Below are 20,876 nucleotides of genomic sequence, written 5' to 3' on the forward strand. Positions count from 1 at the left end.
CACAAGAAGGTGGATGGCAGTGTTTAAAAATAAAATTGCACCTGTTCTGCGGTGAGAAAAAAGCACCTGCACTACTTCTGTGCAGAACTCCTCTTGCTGGGACGTGTGGATGCTTAATTTATCAGGCTCTGGGTTTCTGAGCTCAGACTAAACTAATTACTGTGCGTCCCTCTGCTCTTGTGGCACGGCTGTCTGCATTGCTTAAAAACAGACCGTTTCCATGTGCCTCAGTATTAATGCGATTTTCCCTTTGGAATGGTGGGAGGCTGGGCTGGGTGCTCCGTGACGGACGACAGACACAAACAAGCAAAAATACAGGATGAGAACGCAAACATGAATGAATAGAGATTCCCTTAAAAACCCTGCTGATGAGGGGTCCCCAGCTGCTGAAAATCAGAATTGCTCCTTTACTAAAGCCCTGGACACGTCTGTTTATTGGCGTAAAGGGACCGATCCAAGGAGCAGAGAGGACGGCGAAGCAGCAGCAGCAGCCCGGCTTTGCAGCCTGCCTTCGCCGTACAGACCCGCAGCCTCCAGAACGGGCCTGGGTCCTGCCAGGAGATGCCCGTATCCCTGTGGAGATGCCCGTATCCCTGTGGAGATGCCGTTCGGTGGAGGGAAGGAGGTGCAAGAGTTAACGTACGTGCCTCAGATGTGTCCAGGGAGGTTTTCAAATACTTGTTTTTCTCTCCGAAAGTTTGATCTCACTGTAGGGAACTGAGTAACAAGAAGTTTCAGTTCATGAGGGGACAGATGTCAGGTGCGCTTTCTATCTTGCCTTTTTTTTTTTTTTAATTTCCTCATTGTTACAAGATTACAGACAGCAGTTGTATGCGTCCGTGCTTTTAGGCGAAGAGAATCCCCCGAGGAGCAAAAAAAGGCACTCTTTTCTGTCGGCGGGGCACTCCGCAACGCCGGTACCCACCACGCTTGAAACAAATCCTTGCTGAAGCGGCTGCCCAGGTCACGCAGCTCCTGGCGGGTCCCTATGACCCTCTCCGGGATCGGGGCGGGCGGCAGCGGGGACGTACCCCCGGCACGGCTGCCCGCCCCCGGCACCGAGGGTTACGGCGGGGCCGGAACGGCCGGAAGGGGAACCGGGGGCGGGAGGAAGCGGAAGGGACTCGAGGGCGGAAGCGGAAGGGCCGCGGAAGAGCCGGAGCGGAGCCATGAGGACCCGCCGCGGTACCGTCCTGCGGCCGCCGCCCGAGCCCGCCGAGGAGGAGGATGGCGGCCAGGCTGGCCCCGAGGGCCTGGCGGACGAGGTGGAGGATTTCCACGAGGCGCAGTTCCAGGCGGTGATGGCGGCCCTGGAGAGCGCGGAGGAGGCCGGGGACTGCGAGGAGGAGGAGGAGGAGGAGGAGGAGGTGCTGGGGTTGCAGTTGCCGGAGGACAGCGAGGAGGATGGAGGCGGTGAGGAAGAAGAGGAGGAGGAGGTACAGGGGGTGGATCTTTACGTGGACCACAGTGCAGAAGAGGATGGAGAAGGCGAGGAGGAGGAGGAGGAGGAGGATGTAGAAGGCGAGGAGGAGGAGGAGGATGGAGAAGGCGAGGAGGAGAAGGAGGAGGGGGGAAGTGAGGTTGAAGATGAAGATGGAGAGCTGTCCATGGGGAGTGACTTGGAGGAGCGCCATCAGGACACCAAGCTCCCCCACGAGCTCTCCTGGGGCCAACGCAAGCAGCTTTACTACGACACGGACTATGGGAGCGATGCACGGGCCAAGGGCAAGCGTAGCCAGCAAGAAGTTGATGCTGAGGAGGAGGAAGAGGAGCAGGAGGCTCAAGTCATCCAGAGGCGGTTGGTGCAGGACTTAGGGGAGGATGACTACGGGCTGGATGTGATCCAGGGCTACCTGGCTGAGCAGCAGAAAACCCACGACGGCAAGGGGCAGAAGATTGACAAGGATTTGCAGGCCCTTTCCAAGAAGGAGCAGCTGAAGCTACTGAAGCAGGAGTCCCCTGAGCTCCTGCAGCTAATTGAGGATTTTGAAGTCAAGCTGATGGAGCTCAAGGACGAACTGCACCCGCTGCTGCAAATGGTCAAAAACGGCACTATCCCGCAAGGGAAAGGCAGTCGTTATTTGCAGACCAAGTATCATCTCTACTTGAATTACTGTGCCAATATCAGTTTCTATTTGGTTTTGAAGTCAAAGAGGATGCCGGTTCACAGTCACCCCGTTATCGAACGGCTGGTTGCTTATAGAAATATAATCAATGACCTAGCTGTTATAGATCAAAAGTTATCCTCACAAGTCCGTATGCTTTTGAAAAACTACTATGATAAGAAGGAAGACAAATTACAGAAGGAGAAGAAGTTTGCGCTGTTCCTCCCACTGGATGTTAAGAAAAACAAATCGAAACGTGCTCCGGCGCTTGCTAATGGCCGGGCTACTGCTGCTGAACTGTCAGATGAGTCGGACCTGGATGAAGAGTCTGCCCTAAAATACTATAAGATGATGGAGGAGAAGTTGAAACTCAAGAGGAAGAGAACTGAAGACCAAGACATGCTTGAAGAAGAAGCAGTGTTGGAAGGAGAGGATCCAAATAAAAAGAGAGGTGTGACCTATCAGATGATCAAGAACAAAGGCCTGACGCCCAGAAGGAAGAAGATCGATCGCAACCCCAGGGTCAAGCATCGGGAGAAGTTTCGGCGAGCCAAGATTCGCCGCAAAGGCCAGGTCCGTGAAGTTCGGAGGGAATTGCACAGATATGCCGGGGAACTGTCCGGCATTCGCGCGGGAGTTAAGAAAAGCAGAAAGCTTCAATGATACTTGCTTTTCTCTGTTTCAGAGAGCTGCGAGTAGCACTACTGAATCCAATAAAAATTTTATAAATGATATTGTGGTTTTTGATCCTTGAGAAGACTGGGGGTGGGGTGCTATTTGTTTTTTTGCAGAGGATGCTTTTCAGAAGGTGCCACCTGTAAAAGTAGCACAGGGCCCTTTCCTTACCTGGCCTGCACGTGAGGCGTTCTCCTCTATTGCGATGCTGTCATCTTTCCATACTGTAAATACTGGCTTTGAGAGGCTGCAAGGGATGTGTCAAGCGAAGAGAATGAAATGGGCCGTGCGGGACTGATGAGGGGGATGGGATGGGATGGGATGGGATGGGATGGGATGGGATGGGATGGGATGGGATGGGATGGGGTGGGATGGAGGGACCTCCTGAGGGCAGGTTGAGAATGGGGTTCATGCAGCTGTCACTGCTGCCTTCTCCTTTTTACTGTCTTGATCTGGTCCATCCTTTTTCTGTGTTGAGCTGCAGAATGAGATCCATATGGTTGTGGTATTTTCTCCAGTTCTTGTTCTGATTTACTCCTCCTTGTGCTCATACCTTTTAAGAACTAACTATTTTTAGGCTCTCTTAAATAATTTTGTAACTAAGCAGAAAGCTATTACTTAAATCCCACGAGGCCTGAGATACCGTTTCCTCTCCTTCTGAGTTCAGTGAGAAGCAAAGCAAGGACTTTCCTGGATTGCATTGCTATTTATCTGTGATAAATACATCAACTTCAGCTATGATAAATACGTTAACTGTTGTCTGCTCTTATAGGTCTAACGTAGCACTGGTATAGGACAAAGGGGTAAGACGTAACATTGTCTTCAGTTTGAGAGTAAACTTTCAGATTGTTTCGATTACTTCCATGCCTTCTGATGGGAAAACGCATTTAACCCCACACTGAAGTTCTTGCTGGGAGCAGATTGTGAGCGGCCAGTTCCAGTTCAGGCTGTAAAGGAGGAATGACTGATCAATTTTCCTTAAAAGTTTTAACAAACACTGTCTCAGGTAAGACCTGCACTTGTGTCTGGGACAGGTTTCAGGGAGGTCATGACTTGATTTGCGTACCAGTAGCATCTGAAAGGTACTACTGTCTCTTTCCCATGTGAAATCACTGAAGGGGAATAATTGTCTTGTCAATAGATGTTATTTCATGTTATGGAAGCACTAGTGTATCTAGGTGATTTGGTTTGGGTTTTTTTTTTGTTTTGTTCCAGATTTTTTTTGTGTTTGTGGTAGTCTTGGGGGAAGCCAAAATATGAGGAGGCGTCCTTGAGCCTGTGACAGGCTGGGTGCTACAATTCAAACATGCAGACGCTCATTTTCTGCAAGTGAAAAGTGCTTCCATAGCTTTTGATATAAACCTTTACACCCTAGGCCTGTTTCTGTCAGGAACGTGCTGTTAATTGCTGACTGGAGAATGTTTTGTTAATTTTCAAAGCCGACTGTTAAAGGGAGAGGTAGAAAAACCATAAACTTAAGCTGGACAGATGGGAACAGAAGTAAGGAGACTTTTTGTAGTCCTTACATGTCCCCGATCCATGGGATGTGGAGCTATGCATGCTGATTTTGGAGGGGATTCTGGTATGGTAGATAAATGTATAGGACAAAATAGCAAAATGACGAGTTCTGCTGACTTTAATGGCCCTGCATTTGTTTGCCCCCTGCTGCTTACAGGCCAAACAGCAGTTAAATGCTGCATGATAAAAAAAACCAAACAACTTTGCTCCACAGAAACAGGCTACAAAGCATTGGGAATTGAACCCCTCCCTGAAATTGCCTGGGTCAGCGAGGCAAAACTGAGGCTTGCTTGAAGACATCACTGAACATGTCTTCTCATTTGAGCAATGCTGTCTGTAAGCTGATGGCCTCAGGTGAGATGTGTAACCTATTAGCTGTGGGGATAAAGATGTCCTTCACCTGTGCTTACTCATTCTCCCTTACTGTTAGCAGCAATCAACAGCGTTGGCTGCTTGCTCTTTCCAGTGAGGAACGTATGGCTTTTAGTGGCTCCCAGCCTTACCCAGGAGGGAACTAGAGCTTTTCCCAAAACTACACCTTTTATTAACTCCACGCTGGGATCGTGATGGAGGCTGCCACTGATAACACTGTGCTACACTCCTGAGGCTTTGCGGAGAAGTCGGTAAAAGGTAAAGTACTGGGAAAAGAAGCAGCTTAGGTGCTTTTTCTGGGGAGGAATGGTGTTGTGTAACGGGCATCACGAGGGATGCGGAAAACATCCAGCAGAGATGCTAACTGATCTCATTACTACAGCACCTTCTCGTGCACGTTTTGTGCTTTGTGCAAAAATGAAGGGCTGAGGATCTTTTGTAGATCTGCAGGCAAGCTGTAAGTATCCAAGGCGGCTTTGTGTTCCCTTGAAAAGCTTTAGGCAGCTTGTAAGCAAAACTCCAGCAACTTCCATCTGAGCAATAAATAAGGGTAATAATGAATTAGTCCGCTGCTACAGACGCACTCCCCAGGAATGTTGGGCTTAAGGCAAGAGGGAATGCAGCGTATCAGCACGCCCAGCGCAGGCAGCCAGCAGATGGCACAGCATGTCTCCCCAGACCGCTGTGCCAGCCCGTTTTAATGAATATTAAACACGACATTATGTTCAGTTGGTTAGTTGAGACATTGGACAAAGCCATAAATAGCTCATTTCTGTATGGTTTTAAGTATGCACGGTCATGGGAAGGCCGTGATTATCAATGCCATGGGTGGGGGGATGCAATGTAAGGTTGCTCTAAGAAATACTTCTGAGAGGGATGTTTTCTGCTGAAGGGAAATCCGTGGTGGTAAATAGGTTTTGAAGATCCCTATGAAGATGGACATGTGAAATAGGGGAAGGACCGCAGATGATGGTCAGGAAAACAAGTGAGAAGTGGAGCAAGGTCATGGTTAACACTGGGTTTTTTCCTTCTGCCAGTAGTGTTTCAGGAGAAGGTGCTGACACTGCCAAGCGATGTGCTTCAGCTGTGGGGTGGCACTCGTCCTTGCCAGGCTCCTGCTTAGCAAGTACCAGCTGCCCTGCTCAGAAAGGACTGGTGGTGAGGTCTGCCTCAGCAGCACCTAATGCAGGTTAGGACTCACATGCTCAGGCAACAGCTGTGCCTCACCTGAATCGCTCCGCACTGCCACGGAGATACCTTCCCCTGCGTCCTTTCCCTCCGCTCGCTGGGAGCATGGTAATTCAAGAGATAGTCACTCCTGTGTGCACGTGCACGTAAATGATTCATATTTAAAAAGCACGTAGGCATGTGTTCGGAAGCTTGGGTAGAAAAATTACAGCGGCAGGGAGGTGGACAATGCTTTCTGCATCATGACCTGACATTTCTATTTATACAGGGTAAGGAAAATACATTCAATAACTCACATGGAAATACATCTGCTGCTGCCTTAAATTTTTTCAGGGCTTTCCCAGTTGTCTTCCATAATATTCTGCCAGCACCAGTATGGACGTTGTTTTACTCTCGCTAGCACTGGCAAATAGCAATTCAGACGTTCAGCTCTGAGGTTTGTGAAACAGATTAAAGCATCTGTTAAATTAGCTGCAACATGTTGCATGACTTGGGGCAGCACTGGAAAAAGCAGTCTCCAGGAAGCAGTTGCCTTTACAGCTTTCGTTTTGCAATTTTTATGTGAGATTTTAAAAGAAAGAAGCAACATGTTTCAGCTTAACCTACGTGCACCGAATGCAGGATATTCTTTAAAAACTGGCAGATTTACGTTCTTTCTCCCTGCCCTTTGGCAACACTACAGTCCACGAGAATTGCCCTGCTTTATGAGAAGCCTTTATTACTGTCTTCAGCAAGACAATCTCCCAAGTGAAATGCCCATTGGTATTGTCTGTTTGGTAGTTTTAATAGTAAGGAAAGCGTATGGACCTTGTATTGCCACCTCTTATCAAAGGATCTGAAACGCTGCTGTCCGTGAGATCTCGTCCTCGGCAAAGGGCAGGAGATGGTGTAGTGGCTTCACCTCATGGTCAAGTTACAGCACGTGGGAGTCCGACTCCCTGGCTGCTGTATGAAGGTGCTTTCCTAAGATTAAAATCAGTGTTTCCCCGTGCAGGCTCTGGTCCTGGGAAGGTAACGCCACACACGCAGGGCTGCTGCCTCTTTCCTTCGGGCTCGGTGTAGAAAAAGACCATGAAATAACACGTGGTGGGATGGTGTCTTGCTCAGAACGGCTTCTCCACAGCCAGTGGTCCGGCTGGTGTGTGTAGCAGGGTTGGAAGCCCGTGCTAGAAGACTAGGTGGGCTTGTCTTTGTTTTCTCTGAAAGTGCAAGGCAGACGAGTTGGCAGTGCTGAAAAAGAAAGCGTTAAGGGTACGAGGCTGGAAAAAAAACAACCCCTCTCCGAGGAGGGGTGCAAACAAGGTCCTCTCGGTGCCGCCCGGAGCCCCGGCACCTATCAGAGTCCGGTTATCCGTTTTTTTTTCTGTCAGCCTGCCGCGGTCCGTCCTTCAGGCAACCTGCGCGGGGAGCAGGACGGGCCCGGGGGACGGAGGAGAGCCGCCCTGCTCCCCGGGGAGCGGGGCCGGCCGAGGGCCGCTGCCCTCACAGCCCCGCGGCTGGAACGGCAGCGCCCGGGCTCCGCGTCCCGGGGGCGCCGGGGCAGGAGGAGGCACCAGCCCGCCCGCCTCGCCTCCCCTCCCCTCCCCTCCCGCGGCGGGGGCGGAGGGCGGGAGGAGGCCGGCCGCGGCCCTGCTTCCCGGCCGGGGCGGGGCCCGGCCCGGCGATGGCGGAGGCGGAGCGGGCGTCGTTTCTGCCGCCGCTGGCCCAAAGTTCCCGGGACGGGGACGGCGCCGAGCCGCTCCCCGCCATGGAGCGGCGGGCCGAGCTCGGGCAGGAGGAGGAGGAGGCAGCGGCGGCGGCGGCAGCAGAGGAGGAGGAGGAGGAGGAGGACGCGCCCCCTGCCTCGCCGCCTTTCTTCCTCCTCTACCCCGGCCATGGAGGCGCCGCCGCGCCGCCCGGCGTGTGGAGACCCCCGGCGCCCCGCGGCGGGTCCCCCCTGCCCGTGCTGGTGCTGAGCTACCCGGGCTCGGACGGAGCCGGCGGTCCCGGCACCCGTGAGTAGCCGCGGGGCTCCTCGGCGGGCGAGGAGCCCTCCCTCCGGGCGGGGTAGGGTGTGGGGAACCGGCCGGGGGAGGCGTCGTGGCGGGGGCCGAGGGCCGCCGTCGCCTTGCGAGGCGGGGAAGGAAAGCTCTGCGCCTCCATGCCGGGCTCCCGCCTGAGGAGGGTGCGTCGAGCCGGGCCCCCGAAGGCAGGCTGGGGGTGAGCGGCTCTGGGCAGGGACGAGTCCGCCACGGTACGCCCCGGGGGCTCCTGGAAACGGGGGCGTCCTCCCCGAAACTCCCCCTCGCCCGGCGGGGCGTCGGTGGAAGGGGGGGGGCTCGAAGGGGCGTCGTGGTGGCCTGGCTGCTCCCCTGGCAGCGTGTGCGTGAGCTGGGCAGGAGAAGGGGCAGGGAGCGTTCTGGAAGGAGGCGGTTCGTAAACGCGATGGTGAGCAGCGCTGACCCACCGGCTCCGCAAAAAACGCGCTACGGAGACTTCTTTCTGGACCCGTTCCTCTGGGAAGAGCTCGTGCCGCCCTTGGAAACCTCGCAAGCCGGCCTGGCGGTGTAGGCTCGGGGTGGGAAACACCCGCTCGGGCTTCCTGCTGGTGCTGGGCGTGGAGAACGAAGTTAAGGCGAGGGTGTTGCGGGCTGGACGCTTGACGACGTTGAAGCGCGTTGGCGATGTGTGCGCTCCCATGTGGGGCGGCAAATAGTTTTCTGCTTCCTAAGATTCTTTGTGACGTTCTTGTGGTGTTTTTGGGTATGCTGGAGTACTGTGAAGTAGTTGTTGTGTGTGCTTTAAAAACAAAAACTGTGTTTATGGGTGCATATACAAGAGATTTTCCCTTTTCCATCCATCCATCTTGAAAATAGTCAGTAGCTTCATCTTCTGGGCTTGGGCCAGGGTGTGGGTGACCGAGCTTTTTGCCTTTGCTTTGTCTCCTTCTGTTTACATCCCAGGTGAGCATTCGCTCACACATTAGCTGATTATTTTGGGATGGGTATCTCTTTTTTTTTTTTTTTTCCTTCTTCTTTTGAAGCTAATGCACTTTATCTAAGCCGTTACTCAGCAGAGTTATAAGCAGTGAGGTAAGAAGCCAATTTCTGTAATGCCAAGAGCAGGTGGAATGACCTAACTTTGTTTTGAGCTATACGAAGGGCTGTGTCTGACTGCAAACTTTTGTCCCCAGTCCAAAACTCCCTCCCCGAGGAGTTGTCGTTTAAACTGCTAGCTTCCTGTCAAAACTTTCATTTTTACTTTTTCTTTAACCTAAATAGGAAATCTTTACCCACTGTAGTCCTGTGATGTGCGTGCAAGGGATTAAGCTATTTCTGATAGAAAAGAAGCCTTTAAGAAAAATACTGAATCTTAGCCATCATGCTTTTGCTGTTCAAACTCGGTTGTAAGAAGGCTTCTGTGTAGATGTGGCGAAACTGAGGCATTGAGATGAACATGTTTTTTCGCAAGGAGTTAGTGTAAAAACTCATTGGCTGAGCAATGCTTTATCCCCATGTTAGCCTTATTCTGCAGTGACTATTCATGTATGCTTTGTGAAAAAGCCTTATAAAATGTACATAAAAGTGTTTTTTTCAATCTCAGAGGTAATAGCTGCCTATGCAATATCGTCTGTCAAAGCCCACTGAGTGACTGATGCAGTGATAGCAGTGTCTGAAGGTAACAGGAATCATTATGTATTTGCATGGTGTCTTGGACTCTGTTTCTCCTGGGGCTAACTCTGTAAATCTGTTTTTCTCATCATCCCTTGGGTTTTTTTGTTGTAGTTTTCTTTGGGTTTTTTTTTTTTTCTTTTTTTTTTCCTGTTTTCCCTCCAGTTCTCATGCCTGCAAAAGCAGCTTTCATTTGTTCATCATTGAGCAGCAGGAGCAGTGGATTCTGCTGCAAAGTCTTGCTTCATCACTGGTTGCTTTGGGGTTGTCCTCAAAGCAGCAGGTAGAACTTCAGTCTGGAGCAGAAAGGATGTTGTGTGCTTAAATTCCAGGCTTAATCCTGGCTACCTGTAGAGTATGTGGCCTTGCAGGTGTCATTGCCTCTGAACAACCGTTACTCTGTGCAGCATTGGGGTGCAGCAGCATTAATCGTGGTCTGGGTTATAAAGATTGTTATGTCTGTGTTGGTATCACTGGGGAGACCCGTCGGTGGCCTGTGGAGCCCTGTTTCATGGGCTTTTCTCACGTGTCATGAGTTCAGGTTGCCATAACCTATAACAGCTCAGCATCGACAATTCTTGATCTGCTTCTCCTTATTCTGCAACAGTATTTGAAGTGATTGTTCATGTCTGCTCCCCTTGATTCTTCAGTGCTGGAGTTGCTTTTAGAGTTAAGATAAACTGAGGAGTGTGAAAAAGGCTATTTTTGAATCTTATGCATGTATTAAAAAAACTTGATATGCTCTATGAATACTAATCCCTCTTTATGTAGCTGTAAACTGAAAGAAGCGATTTAAGTGAAGGGTGTTTCCTGATGGATCACAAATTCCTCCCTTCAGTGCCTGAAGGCTGTCGTTTCCGTGAGTGGGAATGAAAATAATTACTCTGTATTGGCATTTACGTGTTATAGTGGAGGTAGGGACCAATATACTGAAAAGCCAGTATTTCAGAATGTTTTGGAGATTTATTTAAAGTTTTGGGTTTTTTTCCTGTTAGGACGCAATCATTAAACTGTTCTCAAGAGAAGGGTCTTGCCACAGGATTGAAGGGTACTGTACAGCTGTTTAATTTTATGTTTGAAAATTTGGCCAAGTATGTTTGCTGTTTGTGAACCGATGACAGCCTTCATAGCTCTGTGTTAGGGTTTTCCTGGAGAGGGGTCACTTGATGGGGTTCTGCATGCAACTCTTGCTTCCAGCTGTAGAAGTCAACCCAAGGGTTAGTCGCACCCAGGTGGAGGCATGATGCTTGTGTTCCAGGGCAGTGGTGCAAGCCCTGTAGCGGTGGTGACCTGAAGCCGAGCAACAAATGTAAATGAAGAATATATGGTAAGAAAGAACAAAATCGTAAGAATGTGTTCCTATTACAACTTTATTTTCTATACAAGATTTTGTCTCAGACTTTTTTTTTTTTTTTTTCTCCCTTTCAACTAATCTTTCTCCGCCTTATCTGTTTTTTCTGATTTATGAGGTAAGGGAGATGAGGTGATTCCAAATATCAGGTGAAGGTGAGAGCTGCTAAGGGAAGGAGACTGTAAAAGCTTTTCATGCCAGCAGCACCTGCTTTTTTGATACAGATGGTTCCAGACAGGCAGAAGGAACAAGAAGATTTACTTAAACATGCTAAGCTGCAGCAAAACCTTAGGATACTTTTCAAATACAGTAGAAGCAACTTGATTATGCTGTCTCAAGAAAAACAAACAAACAAACAAAAAAAACCCCAAAGAAACCCTCCAAAAACCCCCAAAAAACCAACCAACCAAAAAAAAAAAACCAAAAACCCAAACCATTCCTTGCTCCCACTGAAAACCTACCAGGTATCATGACACTTCAAGTAGACTTTTGCTTCCCCTTTTTTAATTGTGCCCTCAATTATGCCAGTTACTTGAATCCTTAAATAATACCAGTGTATTTCACAATAGGTAGACAAAAACCAGTTTATCACTTATTCCAGGAATTAAGAAATTGTGGGACTGGTTTTCGGGCTGTTAAACTTTATTTTGTCCACTCGTGTTTTTAGCATGCAGGGTTCGAAGTGCCACTGTTATTTGAGGTAATGTACGTATCTGTGCTGGCAGAAAAGTCAGAAACAGACTTTTCAATGTAGATGCTTTGTTACTAATTTTATCTTTTTAGATTAAATTCCACGTAACAGATTGCCTGGAGAGAGGCTATTGGAAGAGTGTGAGCCTGTGCTTTGTGGAATAGCAGCTCCGTTGGCTCTTGTACCAGGCGTAGCCCTGATGCTGTTTTTCTAGTCGTCACAACTGGTACAGCTATTGAGAGGACTAATGGGTAGTTGGACAGCATATTGATGCGGAGTTGAAGCTGAAGTGAAAGAAAGAGGGCATGACAGCAAAAATCATGTTCACAGGTTTGCTAGTAAGAGGCTGTCACCTGTCGGGCAAGAGCATGGGCAGAAAATAGGAAGATCAGAATTGTTTCACTTAGAAACGTGGGAGCTGCCTTACTGGACCGGACTGTCAAGCTGCCTAATCTGATACAGCAGCCGCAAACAGGTTACAGGCTTTAGAAGAACTTGCAAGAACCTGCTCATGATTCATGCTTGTCTTAGACTGTGATATAAAGGCTTGTGTTTCTTCATAATTTTTATCCTGTTTGCATGCAGTTACCTCTAGCATTGTAGTCCCTTTGACATGCTGAGCAGCTGTTTTAGAGCTCGGCGCTGCATCTGAGCTGTTACCATCGGACAGTTTCCTTCAACAGTGGTTCCCATTTGTATAGTATTGGTGGCTTTTTTTTTATGGTTCTGTGGTCTCCTGCGATTTTAAATAACCAGAAGCAGCGCAGTCATCTGAAGCAATAATCTCATCTGCCGGCTTTGCCATTTTGCTGTACGGCTGCTTTGCAATCTCTACGCAGTGATCAGGAAAGTTTCCCCCCCTAATGATTGAAACTCAGCTTGCTCACAGGCGCGGCCTGCTGGCACTGGAAGTAAAAGTGCGCCCAAAGGTGCCCCCTGGAGTCCAAAAGGTTGTTTGGGAATTTGTTTGGATTTTATTGCTTAGATTAATTCTAATTTATTCAGCTTTTGAAACTAAAAATACTTCCAGTACAGCTGAGCTTTCAAATACTAGTGGCTGATGAAGTGCTTTGCTTTCACGTGGTAAGTCTTAAAATTCCAACACAGTCAATTTCTAATTCTTTTATCTCGAAAACTTTTTTGCAAAAAACTGCCTTGTTCTGTAATCTAGCCAAAGCCTCTATCCGCTTTTGCCAAAGTATGGCTAATATGAGGGTTTTGTAAGACCAGTCAAGGCTGCATGATTTGTTTGAGTTTGAGAAAGCGGCTCTTGGTTAATAATGCCCTCTTCATTTATACCTATGCTTGGTTTTCTTTTGTCCATTGACCATTCATTGAACCCTGATGGAGCTTTATCAGTTGGCCTTGAGTTGCATGGTAGTTTTATCAAAGGCTTTATGAAGATGCAAGTATTTGATACTTTTCTTTTGTTTCTTTATAAGATGCTTCGTCGCTTTATAATTTTGAGGCACAGGATGGGGGTAGAGGAAGGTTTGTCTTGTGTTTTCCAGGTGGTGACAAAAGGCTCGCAGGTCAGTAAGTCGTAGGATAATTCCTGTTTGGGTTTTTGGAGGGGTTTTTTTGTTTGTTTTTTTTTTTGTTTTCCTTTTCTGAGTAGAGTTTTTATTTTCCCATAATACTGTAACAGACATATGGACATTACCCGCTCTTGTTACGGTTTTTCTACTTGGCTTAGCTTACCCTGAAAGCTCTATTGGGAAGGCAAGTTCTCTATTTTTACACTGTAGGTGTAAATTCAGCTGTGTGCTGGAACCTGGAGGTTACAGCCTCCTCTGGACAGTTAAAGAGTTCTTAAGTCTTCAAATACCCATATCAAACCTCTGCAAGAAAAAACAAATTGGCTTGAAAAATAAGTTCTAAACTTGTCATTATTGTTTTTAAAAAAAATCAAATAGAACTCATCAGAGTTTCTAAGCATATGCATACTTGATATCATTTCCATTTCTTAGAGGAGTAAAAGGTGCGCTTTTACGTAAGTGAGGTAGCTCACTTTCTTTTAAGATGTCGATCGTTCAGAATCTGTTGGTGGAATATTGTGCCCAAAGCGTTGTTTTGGGCAAAACATACTAATAAACTGAAATTAATCAAAGCTGAAAAAAATTTTTCAAGTACTTTAAATATCCCTATGGAGTATTTGCAGCAGGAATTGCATAAAGGAGCCTAAAAATATAACTGAGCTGGAAGGGGCAGACTGGCTTCTTTTGTTTCTTCACGTTAAGAAGCAGGAAATGGCATAAAAGAAAAACCAGTTGAAGTTGAACAGTTACTTAATTTTTTAACAGACCTCCACTGTGATCCAGGTATGTGGATCGCTTGCTGGTGCTGAATTCAGTTGAAGACGGGTGTTGTGAAATGGGAGCTTCAGGGTTACACCTAATGCTGCTTGTATTTCTAATTGTTTCAAAACAAAAAAATTAAACTGTCTGATAATTAGGTATGTTGGATAATAGCTTGCACAACAGCTCGTGGTACTTTGTGGATTCTGAAGGGTTTATTTTGATTATTTGCTCTTTGTTTAGTCTCTTTCAAAAAGTTAGCAAGAGTGAACAGCTGTTCTCCTGGAGCTGTTTGTATATGGTGACTTTCACTGGTTTTAAGAGTGTGGTGCAATGTGAATGCTAAAACTAGAGGCTGTCATTGGTGAAAGGATATATAAATATCATATGAGCTAAAATGCTGTCAGCAGGCTTTATAAACCCCATTCTCTCTTAGGGAGAAGGAACAATAGTAACTGTTGTCGTTTGTGAAATAATTCTCCTTTGCATCACTGTAATAATATGCTGCATGGCTCTTTGTTTGTTTTAGTCTAATGGGGGGAAAGAGTTGCTGACTCAAAATATTATGCACCAAGCAGGAAGTTTGCACTGAAAGCAACTGCTTCCTCTTGCCTGTTAGAAATAACAGCTCTTGCCCCTTTTTTACAGCTTTATGGGTTTTTTTTACATAATGGGTGCTTTTTTTTAAAAAGCTGTATGCGTTTGCATGCTGAATTCTGTATCAAGTGATCCGTTTCTGTTTTTCACATCCCTAAGAAATAGACACACATCCTTTTGAGTATTTCTTTAGGGAAGAAGAAGGATGGAGAATAATTAAGGTCCCATGCATTAATCATTCCTATGTTTCTATCAATATACTGTTCTGGTGAACAGTCAGCCTTCTCCTAATTTACACGGAGGGGGACCGGGCATCCATTTCAGATGGATGCTACGCATCTGCTCTCCACAAATATACTGGAGCCATGCAGGAATAAAGTAAGATAAGCGAATTTATTGTTGCCTGATATCGTAGTTGAAGTGGGTGCTGATACCGTGTCCTGTCCCCTGGTTAAATAGTGGCCTCGGGGAATAAGAAGGGTGTCTGTTGACCTGGGACCTCTTGTCCCCTCGAGGTGGGGCTGTGTGGGTTGGGGACACGGAGGAGATTCAGCCAGCCGGGAAGGGTCAGGGCAATGCAGTGCTGTCATCTTATTCCTGAGAGATGGAATGCCTGTTTCTCTGCCTGCGAAGTGGTAGTACTTCTTCACCAGCCTCACCTGAGCAGTACCAGTTCAGATGAGGTTTTAAAAATGTGAGATTCAGTCACGGAGCTGTACGTGTTTGTGGTGTTCTCCCTCATTGTTCTTCCATGTGCTCGTGCCCTCCTAAAAGAGCTTAATCCTCGATCACTGACGTGCTTAGAGCCAGATCTGTTTTTCCTCGTCGTTTCCCTGAGAGGATAAAGCCATCCTAACGTTTTTTGGTATGTGGGAAATTTTAGCTCAAAAGTACCCTTTGAGAAGGTTGCACAGCAAATAAAACATAAACTGCGACTTGCATGTCTACTGTGAAAACAAAGGTACTTATGTAATTCATGTAGTGACATCCAGGCATATGAAAGGAATACAAATGTGTCTTTGTATTCCTCGCGCTGCTAGTCTGCGCTCCTTTGTAGTATTTCGGGGGAGACGGATGAGAAATCTGCGTGGTGCGTTATGCTTGCTCACAAACTGACTAGCATAGCCTGATGAGAAGGTGCTGTGGATGATGAGAGCCTAATTGCCGTCCCTGCATCAGCAGCATCTAGGAAGCATCCTGGGAATTGCTTGCCCTACGCTCAGAGCAGCTGATCACATGAGCCTGAATTTTCAGTTCAGTTCATTAGTCAGCCATTTTGGTCAACACCCTGCTTACTGCGCACAACCAATCCTATCAGCACTCGCTGTCCTGGCTTATCTGGGAAGAAAGGGACCAGCAGTTTGATTTCAGCAGACCTGGATATCTGTCTCTACGTTCTTCCTTTGGTTTTGCTTGGGTAATCATCAGGGGAAGCCTTCCTTTTTCCTTCTTCTGCTTTTTATTTTTTTAAATTTTTTTTTTTACCTTTTTTTTTTTTTTCCCCCTCCTGTCTTTGATGCAGAAGCCAGGTTTTCTGTGGTTGCTTTAGGATCAATAGCCTCTAGCATAGCTGAAGACAACGACAGTTGGTGGAAAGGAGGAGGGAGGAAGAGACGAGCGTGAAGGAGCCGCGTTTTTACCTTGCTTTATATACGAAAAGGCCAGAGCAGCCTGTGCAATCCTGAGCATATCTGTCCTTTAGTAGCAAGGTATTTCTTATTTTCTTCTTCAGAAAGCTTTTCTTTTTAGTTCTTATTTTTTTTTTTTTCCCCCCCATTGTTGTTGTACCAGCTGAGTCATCATGTCTGCTCTGACGCCTCAAAGCGACATGCCAACCCCCACCACAGACAAGATCACTCAGGCTGCCATGGAGACCATCTATCTTTGCAAATTCCGAGTGTCGATGGATGGAGAATGGCTCTGCCTGCGCGAGCTGGACGACATCTCGCTGACACCCGACCCAGAGCCGACCCACGAAGGTACGGTCCGGTGCCCTGCCTCGGCATCCCTGCAGCCGTCGCGGTGTTAGAACCGCTGCGCGAGTTGGGGGGGGGGGGTGTCTCCGGGACGGGATGGCTCTCCTCCTGCCTGGGGAACCCGGACACCGTTTGGCATATTAGGAAGCCGAATCGGCGCTTCAGATTGCCCTTAGAATTCGTTGTGTCTTTGGTAATCCACCCCTTTAAGAGAGGCAGATTTGTGCATAATTGTTAGTATTTTTTTAAGACGTATCTGGAAAGATCAGGTTTGTATCTCTCAGGAAGGAAGGTAACCACAATGTGTGCTCAGTGACACATTTAATCGTGATTTTACTCCTAAAACAGGGCTTACGGCTCTATTAGTCAGCTGTCAGCTTTTACAAATGGAGCATACTGGCAAAACACAGATGTGTGTGTGCGTACGGTCAGTGGGTAGTTTTTGGAAAGCCCCAAGTGATTACGCAGTTATGCCTATTGTCGGGTGATAATACCATCACAAGTCTTCCAGCTCGCTTCTCTTAAGCGTGCCATTGTTTATAATGGCTTGGAAGCCTGAAAAGTGGAGGTGTAACGCATCTTGCTTTTTTCTCTAATAAAGGGTTTGTGATGTGGGTTGATGGTGAAAACAGTTTTTATACCAGGTCTGTGGTATTAAGAAAATTAGGATTGAAAGCTTTGTGAGTACTAAAAACACAATAGGACATCCACACATTGGTCTACCAATAAAAAAGTGGGGAAGAAGGAGATACGATGAATTTCTGTAGGAATTTTGCACGCTAGCCAGTGCTCCCGTGGGTCCCCAACATTGCCAGGTTCTGAGTGCCCCTTGCTGGATGCTGAGCATCTTTCGGTCTTACAGCGAGGGGGCTCCATCTTTTCGTGTCTGACCCTTTTCCAGTAACTACTGAAGTGCGACTCCACCAAGTAGTCTCGCTTGACCCGTTTGCTGCTGGCTTGTCAAGTCAGTAATGTCTTACTATATTGTTGTCCTGCTGGATGAGGGAACTTAAATTGTGGTGAGGATTTGAGCTTTAAAATTAATTCCCGGGTGATAATTTAATTTCCATTTGACAGCTGCATTCAGTGGTAGCAGCCCTTGGGTTTGGATTTGCTTGCCAAATCCTTACTTACACAGTGGGAAATTAAATAGAGGTTTGAAAAGCAGAGACTGACACTCCCTCTGAAGCATGTCCCGGGGTTTCAGAGAGGAGCTGTGGGCTCAGGAAAGCAGAACCAGAGTAGTGAGTACAGGGTGAGCCAAGGGTGCAGGAGTTCAGTTGGCTTCCAATTCCCATGTTTCTTCTATGTGGCACAGGCTTATTCAGACCTTGGTCGGTCTTACTTGTATGTTTCTGGGCTTCAGCGTTTTGGGTTTTTTAATAGTACGTTCTAGTGTAGGTGGATTGATTTTTATATATTCTCTCTTTCTCTCATAAATACTAACTACTTTTTTGACTTGTCATGTTGTAGTTAGTAAATGACCTCGCAAGCAATCTAGGGCTCTTCTCATAGTATAGCCTGGAAAACCTTTCAGTCGCGCTGTGAGTCAGTTCTTTAGATCCTTATTTTTGTATGTGTCCCTTTACTCTCTGTTCGCTGCCTTGCTCTGAGCAAACTCGTGGAGAAGGTAGGCTTGGATGAATCCAGTGTCTGTAATAGGGTTGCTTTTCTAGGTTGCCTTTCTCAAATATGCTGAATATGTGTCCTTACGTGTACAGATTGCATTCTTGCCTGCTTATGTAAACAATTCAAATGCTAATACTAGTCTAACCCTTCCCCAAAAGTAGAAAAAGAATTGTTTTTTAAGCTGTAATTACAGTCGCTCCCTTGCAATTACCAGAAAGGGTTAGAAAATAGTATTTGCTCGTTTCATTGCCATATTATTTGATTCATATGTCAAAAATGAATAAAAAAAGAACCGTATCATAACGACCTTTATGGAGATATATATACATTCGTAAATTAAGGTTGCTTGTTGGGAGGCAGAAAGACTGATTGTTTGGGGCGGGGAGGGTTTGGACTGAAGTCATATTTTTAACAGAGTTATCAGGTCAGGAAAAAGTGTTCATAATAGAAAAGCTGACACAGCTTTATCCCTAGTGTTCGGACTGGTGTTACTGCATCAGCACTGCTGCTGTGTCCTCAGTGTATGCACGGGTTGAGGGGAAAGGAGTGCTTGTCTGAGAGGAAAAGCAGGAGACCTAGAGGCTGAAGCTGGGGTGTCTTGTAATGCCTCTGTAAAACTGATGTAGAAAGGTAGGGTAGGGATTATGAAGAAGGGGGGAAAAAAAAAAAAAAGGTTCTAGAGTTGTGCCAAAGGCATAACAAAAGATTACATTTTTTTTTTCCTTACAAATCAAGACATGTAAAAGATAATCTATTGCAGTAGCAAATCTGACAGCTTGTTGAAATAAGGATTTGAAGCCTCCAGTTGCTGTCCCTCAGTTCTTGCTGCTTCCCGAGAGTTTTTTTGCATCTGGTCTCTCCGCTCTGTAATCTGCTATGCCCCCAGCCCACAAGCAGCCATCCTGCCTTCCTCCTCCTCCTCACCATGCACCCATCATGCTGAGGATGAACAGAAACTGTGCTCCTAGCCTCGCATAGTACGTATCTGCACCCATCCTTGCATCCAGAACTGCCAAGCCAGCCCACGGTGCCATAGCGAGACGAGGAAGGGAGCAGTTCTGGGCAGCGAGGAAGTAAAAAGGGAAGACAGAGGGTCGAGAACAGAACAGAACGCAGGCTGGGGAAGGTTTAAAATGCAATGGGAAAATAAGATTTTAGTCTTGAGAATTTTGACTGCTGTGCGCTTCTGCTGGGCTGCTCTCGTGTAACTCCCTGTGATGACTTGGTTGTTAAATTATGTGGGAGACTGGTGGTCCCTAGCTTCAACTCTTCTGGGTTCCCAGCTTTTTCAGCTGGGTTGTCTTACAGGCCTTTACGCCTTCAAGCTTTTCTTCATAAGATTGGCTATGGTGTGAGTTTCCACTTTGCTGTTTTTCAAGGTGCTTTTTTTTTTTTTACTTGTAGCTATACCAAAGCTAGGGCAAAAAAAGTGAAATACCTGAGAAAACTGAATTGCACTAAACAAGAAGCTGCAGGACATTTTTTTTCTTTCCAATAGAAGTAGTTTGTTAATAGCAGTTAGTTTTATTATTTATCTTTTTTTGTTGTTTTTTTTTAAAGCAGATTACTTAGGAATGACAGTTTAAACATCCAGGAGGAGGCTAAAGTAAGTGATTCTTATCTGCTCTGGTTTGATATCCCTCACTGGAACACTGTGGTTTTAATTCCAGTGAGACAGAGGCATCAGAAGAAGTGTTTTAATGGTGCCAGATCTTAGAATTGGGATGTTAGAGAGAGCTAGAGGCAGATTGCTGTGCTTTCTGATGGTGCTGCAAGGGCTCCCCAAGCAGGGAGGCAAAAGCTGCAGCTGGTGCTTATTATTTCTGAGGCCAGACCTGCTGTCAGCCCTTCCCTCAGGAGTCTGTTTGCCTTCTCCGGAATAACCCACTTGAGGCCAATTTTGTGATGGGAGCTGGAGGGACAGGGAGGGAGCTAGGAACGGAAGGGCATGGTGGTGATCACAGTCTTAGTCATTGACGTTTTAAAAACAATAGGCATCCTCCTGTGGTGGTAATGTTTTCTAGTAAAACCAAGCCCAATTCTGCTATTTCTTAAGCCAAAGGCAATATACTTTCGGAAACAGATTCTGATCTGAGATGAAACAGTGTAAATTTGGAGTAATTCCATTCCTGCCACAGAGCTGGAGTTTCTGAGCGTAACTCTGAGCAAAACTTAAATTTTATTCCGTTTAAAAGTAGCATGTAGCGGAAGGGTAAATGCATTAGTATAGTTACTGAGTTTCTTTCAACTGTATGTATTCAATATAGCATGTAACATGGATGCTGAATTTAACGATAAAAGCAATTAATTTTCTTGTTCAACTGTTTGGAACACTTCTGTGTGTATGAAAATAAGCTGATTTTGCGATATACTGTAAATCTGCTTGGCTTAGAAAAAGAATTATTTTAAACAAATAGTGGTTCTTAATTAGGTAATCAGAACTTTGTTATGCAGGCATCACGAAATGAAATGTGGCACTAGTGGCTATTAAGCTCCTGTTTGTTTGCAATATGTATAATGATCATTGAGGCGTCTTTAGGGACTGAGGTGTGAAAAACACCTTGATTGTATTTTGTTGCACGTTCAAGAGTGCATGTGTATGTGGGATTGTACACTGATCTCAGCTTTGGGGAGAAGTTCTGAAATGCAAAATGGCCTTGCACGGTTTTACTGCATGTTAAATTTCTGCTTTGAATAATCATGAGGAGCTTCACGTTAGAGCAATGGAAATTTTAATCCTTGTGAGCCCAGCTCGTACTTGAGAACAGAAGGAATACACGTGATAACTGTATGATCTGGATTTACTTGCAACTGTCAAGAATACAGT

At 46.6% G+C, this 20,876-nt stretch overlaps 2 protein-coding genes across 14 annotated transcripts in view; both read left to right on the forward strand.

The window, feature by feature from the left end:
• Positions 1 to 1,110: 1,110 nt before the first annotated feature.
• UTP3 (UTP3 small subunit processome component) lies at positions 1,111 to 2,837 on the forward strand. 3 transcript variants are annotated; one of them, XM_030021804.2, is made up of 2 exons: positions 1,111 to 1,489; positions 1,532 to 2,837. In XM_030021804.2, the coding sequence occupies exons 1-2, from the start codon at positions 1,170 to 1,172 to the stop codon at positions 2,766 to 2,768; spliced, it is 1,557 nt and encodes a 518-aa protein (XP_029877664.1). In that variant the 5' UTR covers positions 1,111 to 1,169; the 3' UTR covers positions 2,769 to 2,837. The 3 variants fall into 3 exon arrangements, with proteins under 3 accessions (XP_029877664.1, XP_029877653.1, XP_029877644.1); XM_030021793.2 differs by having other exon boundaries at positions 1,111 to 1,488; positions 1,522 to 2,837; XM_030021784.2 differs by having other exon boundaries at positions 1,111 to 2,837.
• A 4,649-nt stretch (positions 2,838 to 7,486) lies between these two features.
• RUFY3 (RUN and FYVE domain containing 3) overlaps positions 7,487 to 20,876 on the forward strand; it is a 58,463-nt gene continuing 45,073 nt past the window's right edge. The window contains exons 1-2 of one of the 11 annotated variants that reach the window (XM_030021673.2): positions 7,744 to 7,852; positions 16,236 to 16,423. In XM_030021673.2, the coding sequence (XP_029877533.1) occupies positions 16,246 to 16,423 (178 nt within the window). In that variant the 5' untranslated portion in view covers positions 7,744 to 7,852; positions 16,236 to 16,245. Of the gene's footprint in view, positions 7,853 to 15,508; positions 15,535 to 15,581; positions 16,424 to 20,876 lie in introns of those variants that run through there. The other 10 variants (XM_030021682.2, XM_030021654.2, XM_030021664.2 and 7 more) reach the window with 10 other exon arrangements.

This window comes from Aquila chrysaetos, chromosome 1 (genome assembly GCF_900496995.4).
Source record: "Aquila chrysaetos chrysaetos chromosome 1, bAquChr1.4, whole genome shotgun sequence".
Lineage (NCBI taxonomy): Eukaryota > Metazoa > Chordata > Aves > Accipitriformes > Accipitridae > Aquila > Aquila chrysaetos.

What these genes read in the sequence shown, in the direction of transcription:
- UTP3 (XM_030021784.2), top strand. Translation starts at nt 1,170, where the DNA reads ATGAGGACCCGCCGCGGTACCGTCCTGCGGCCGCCGCCCGAGCCCGCC.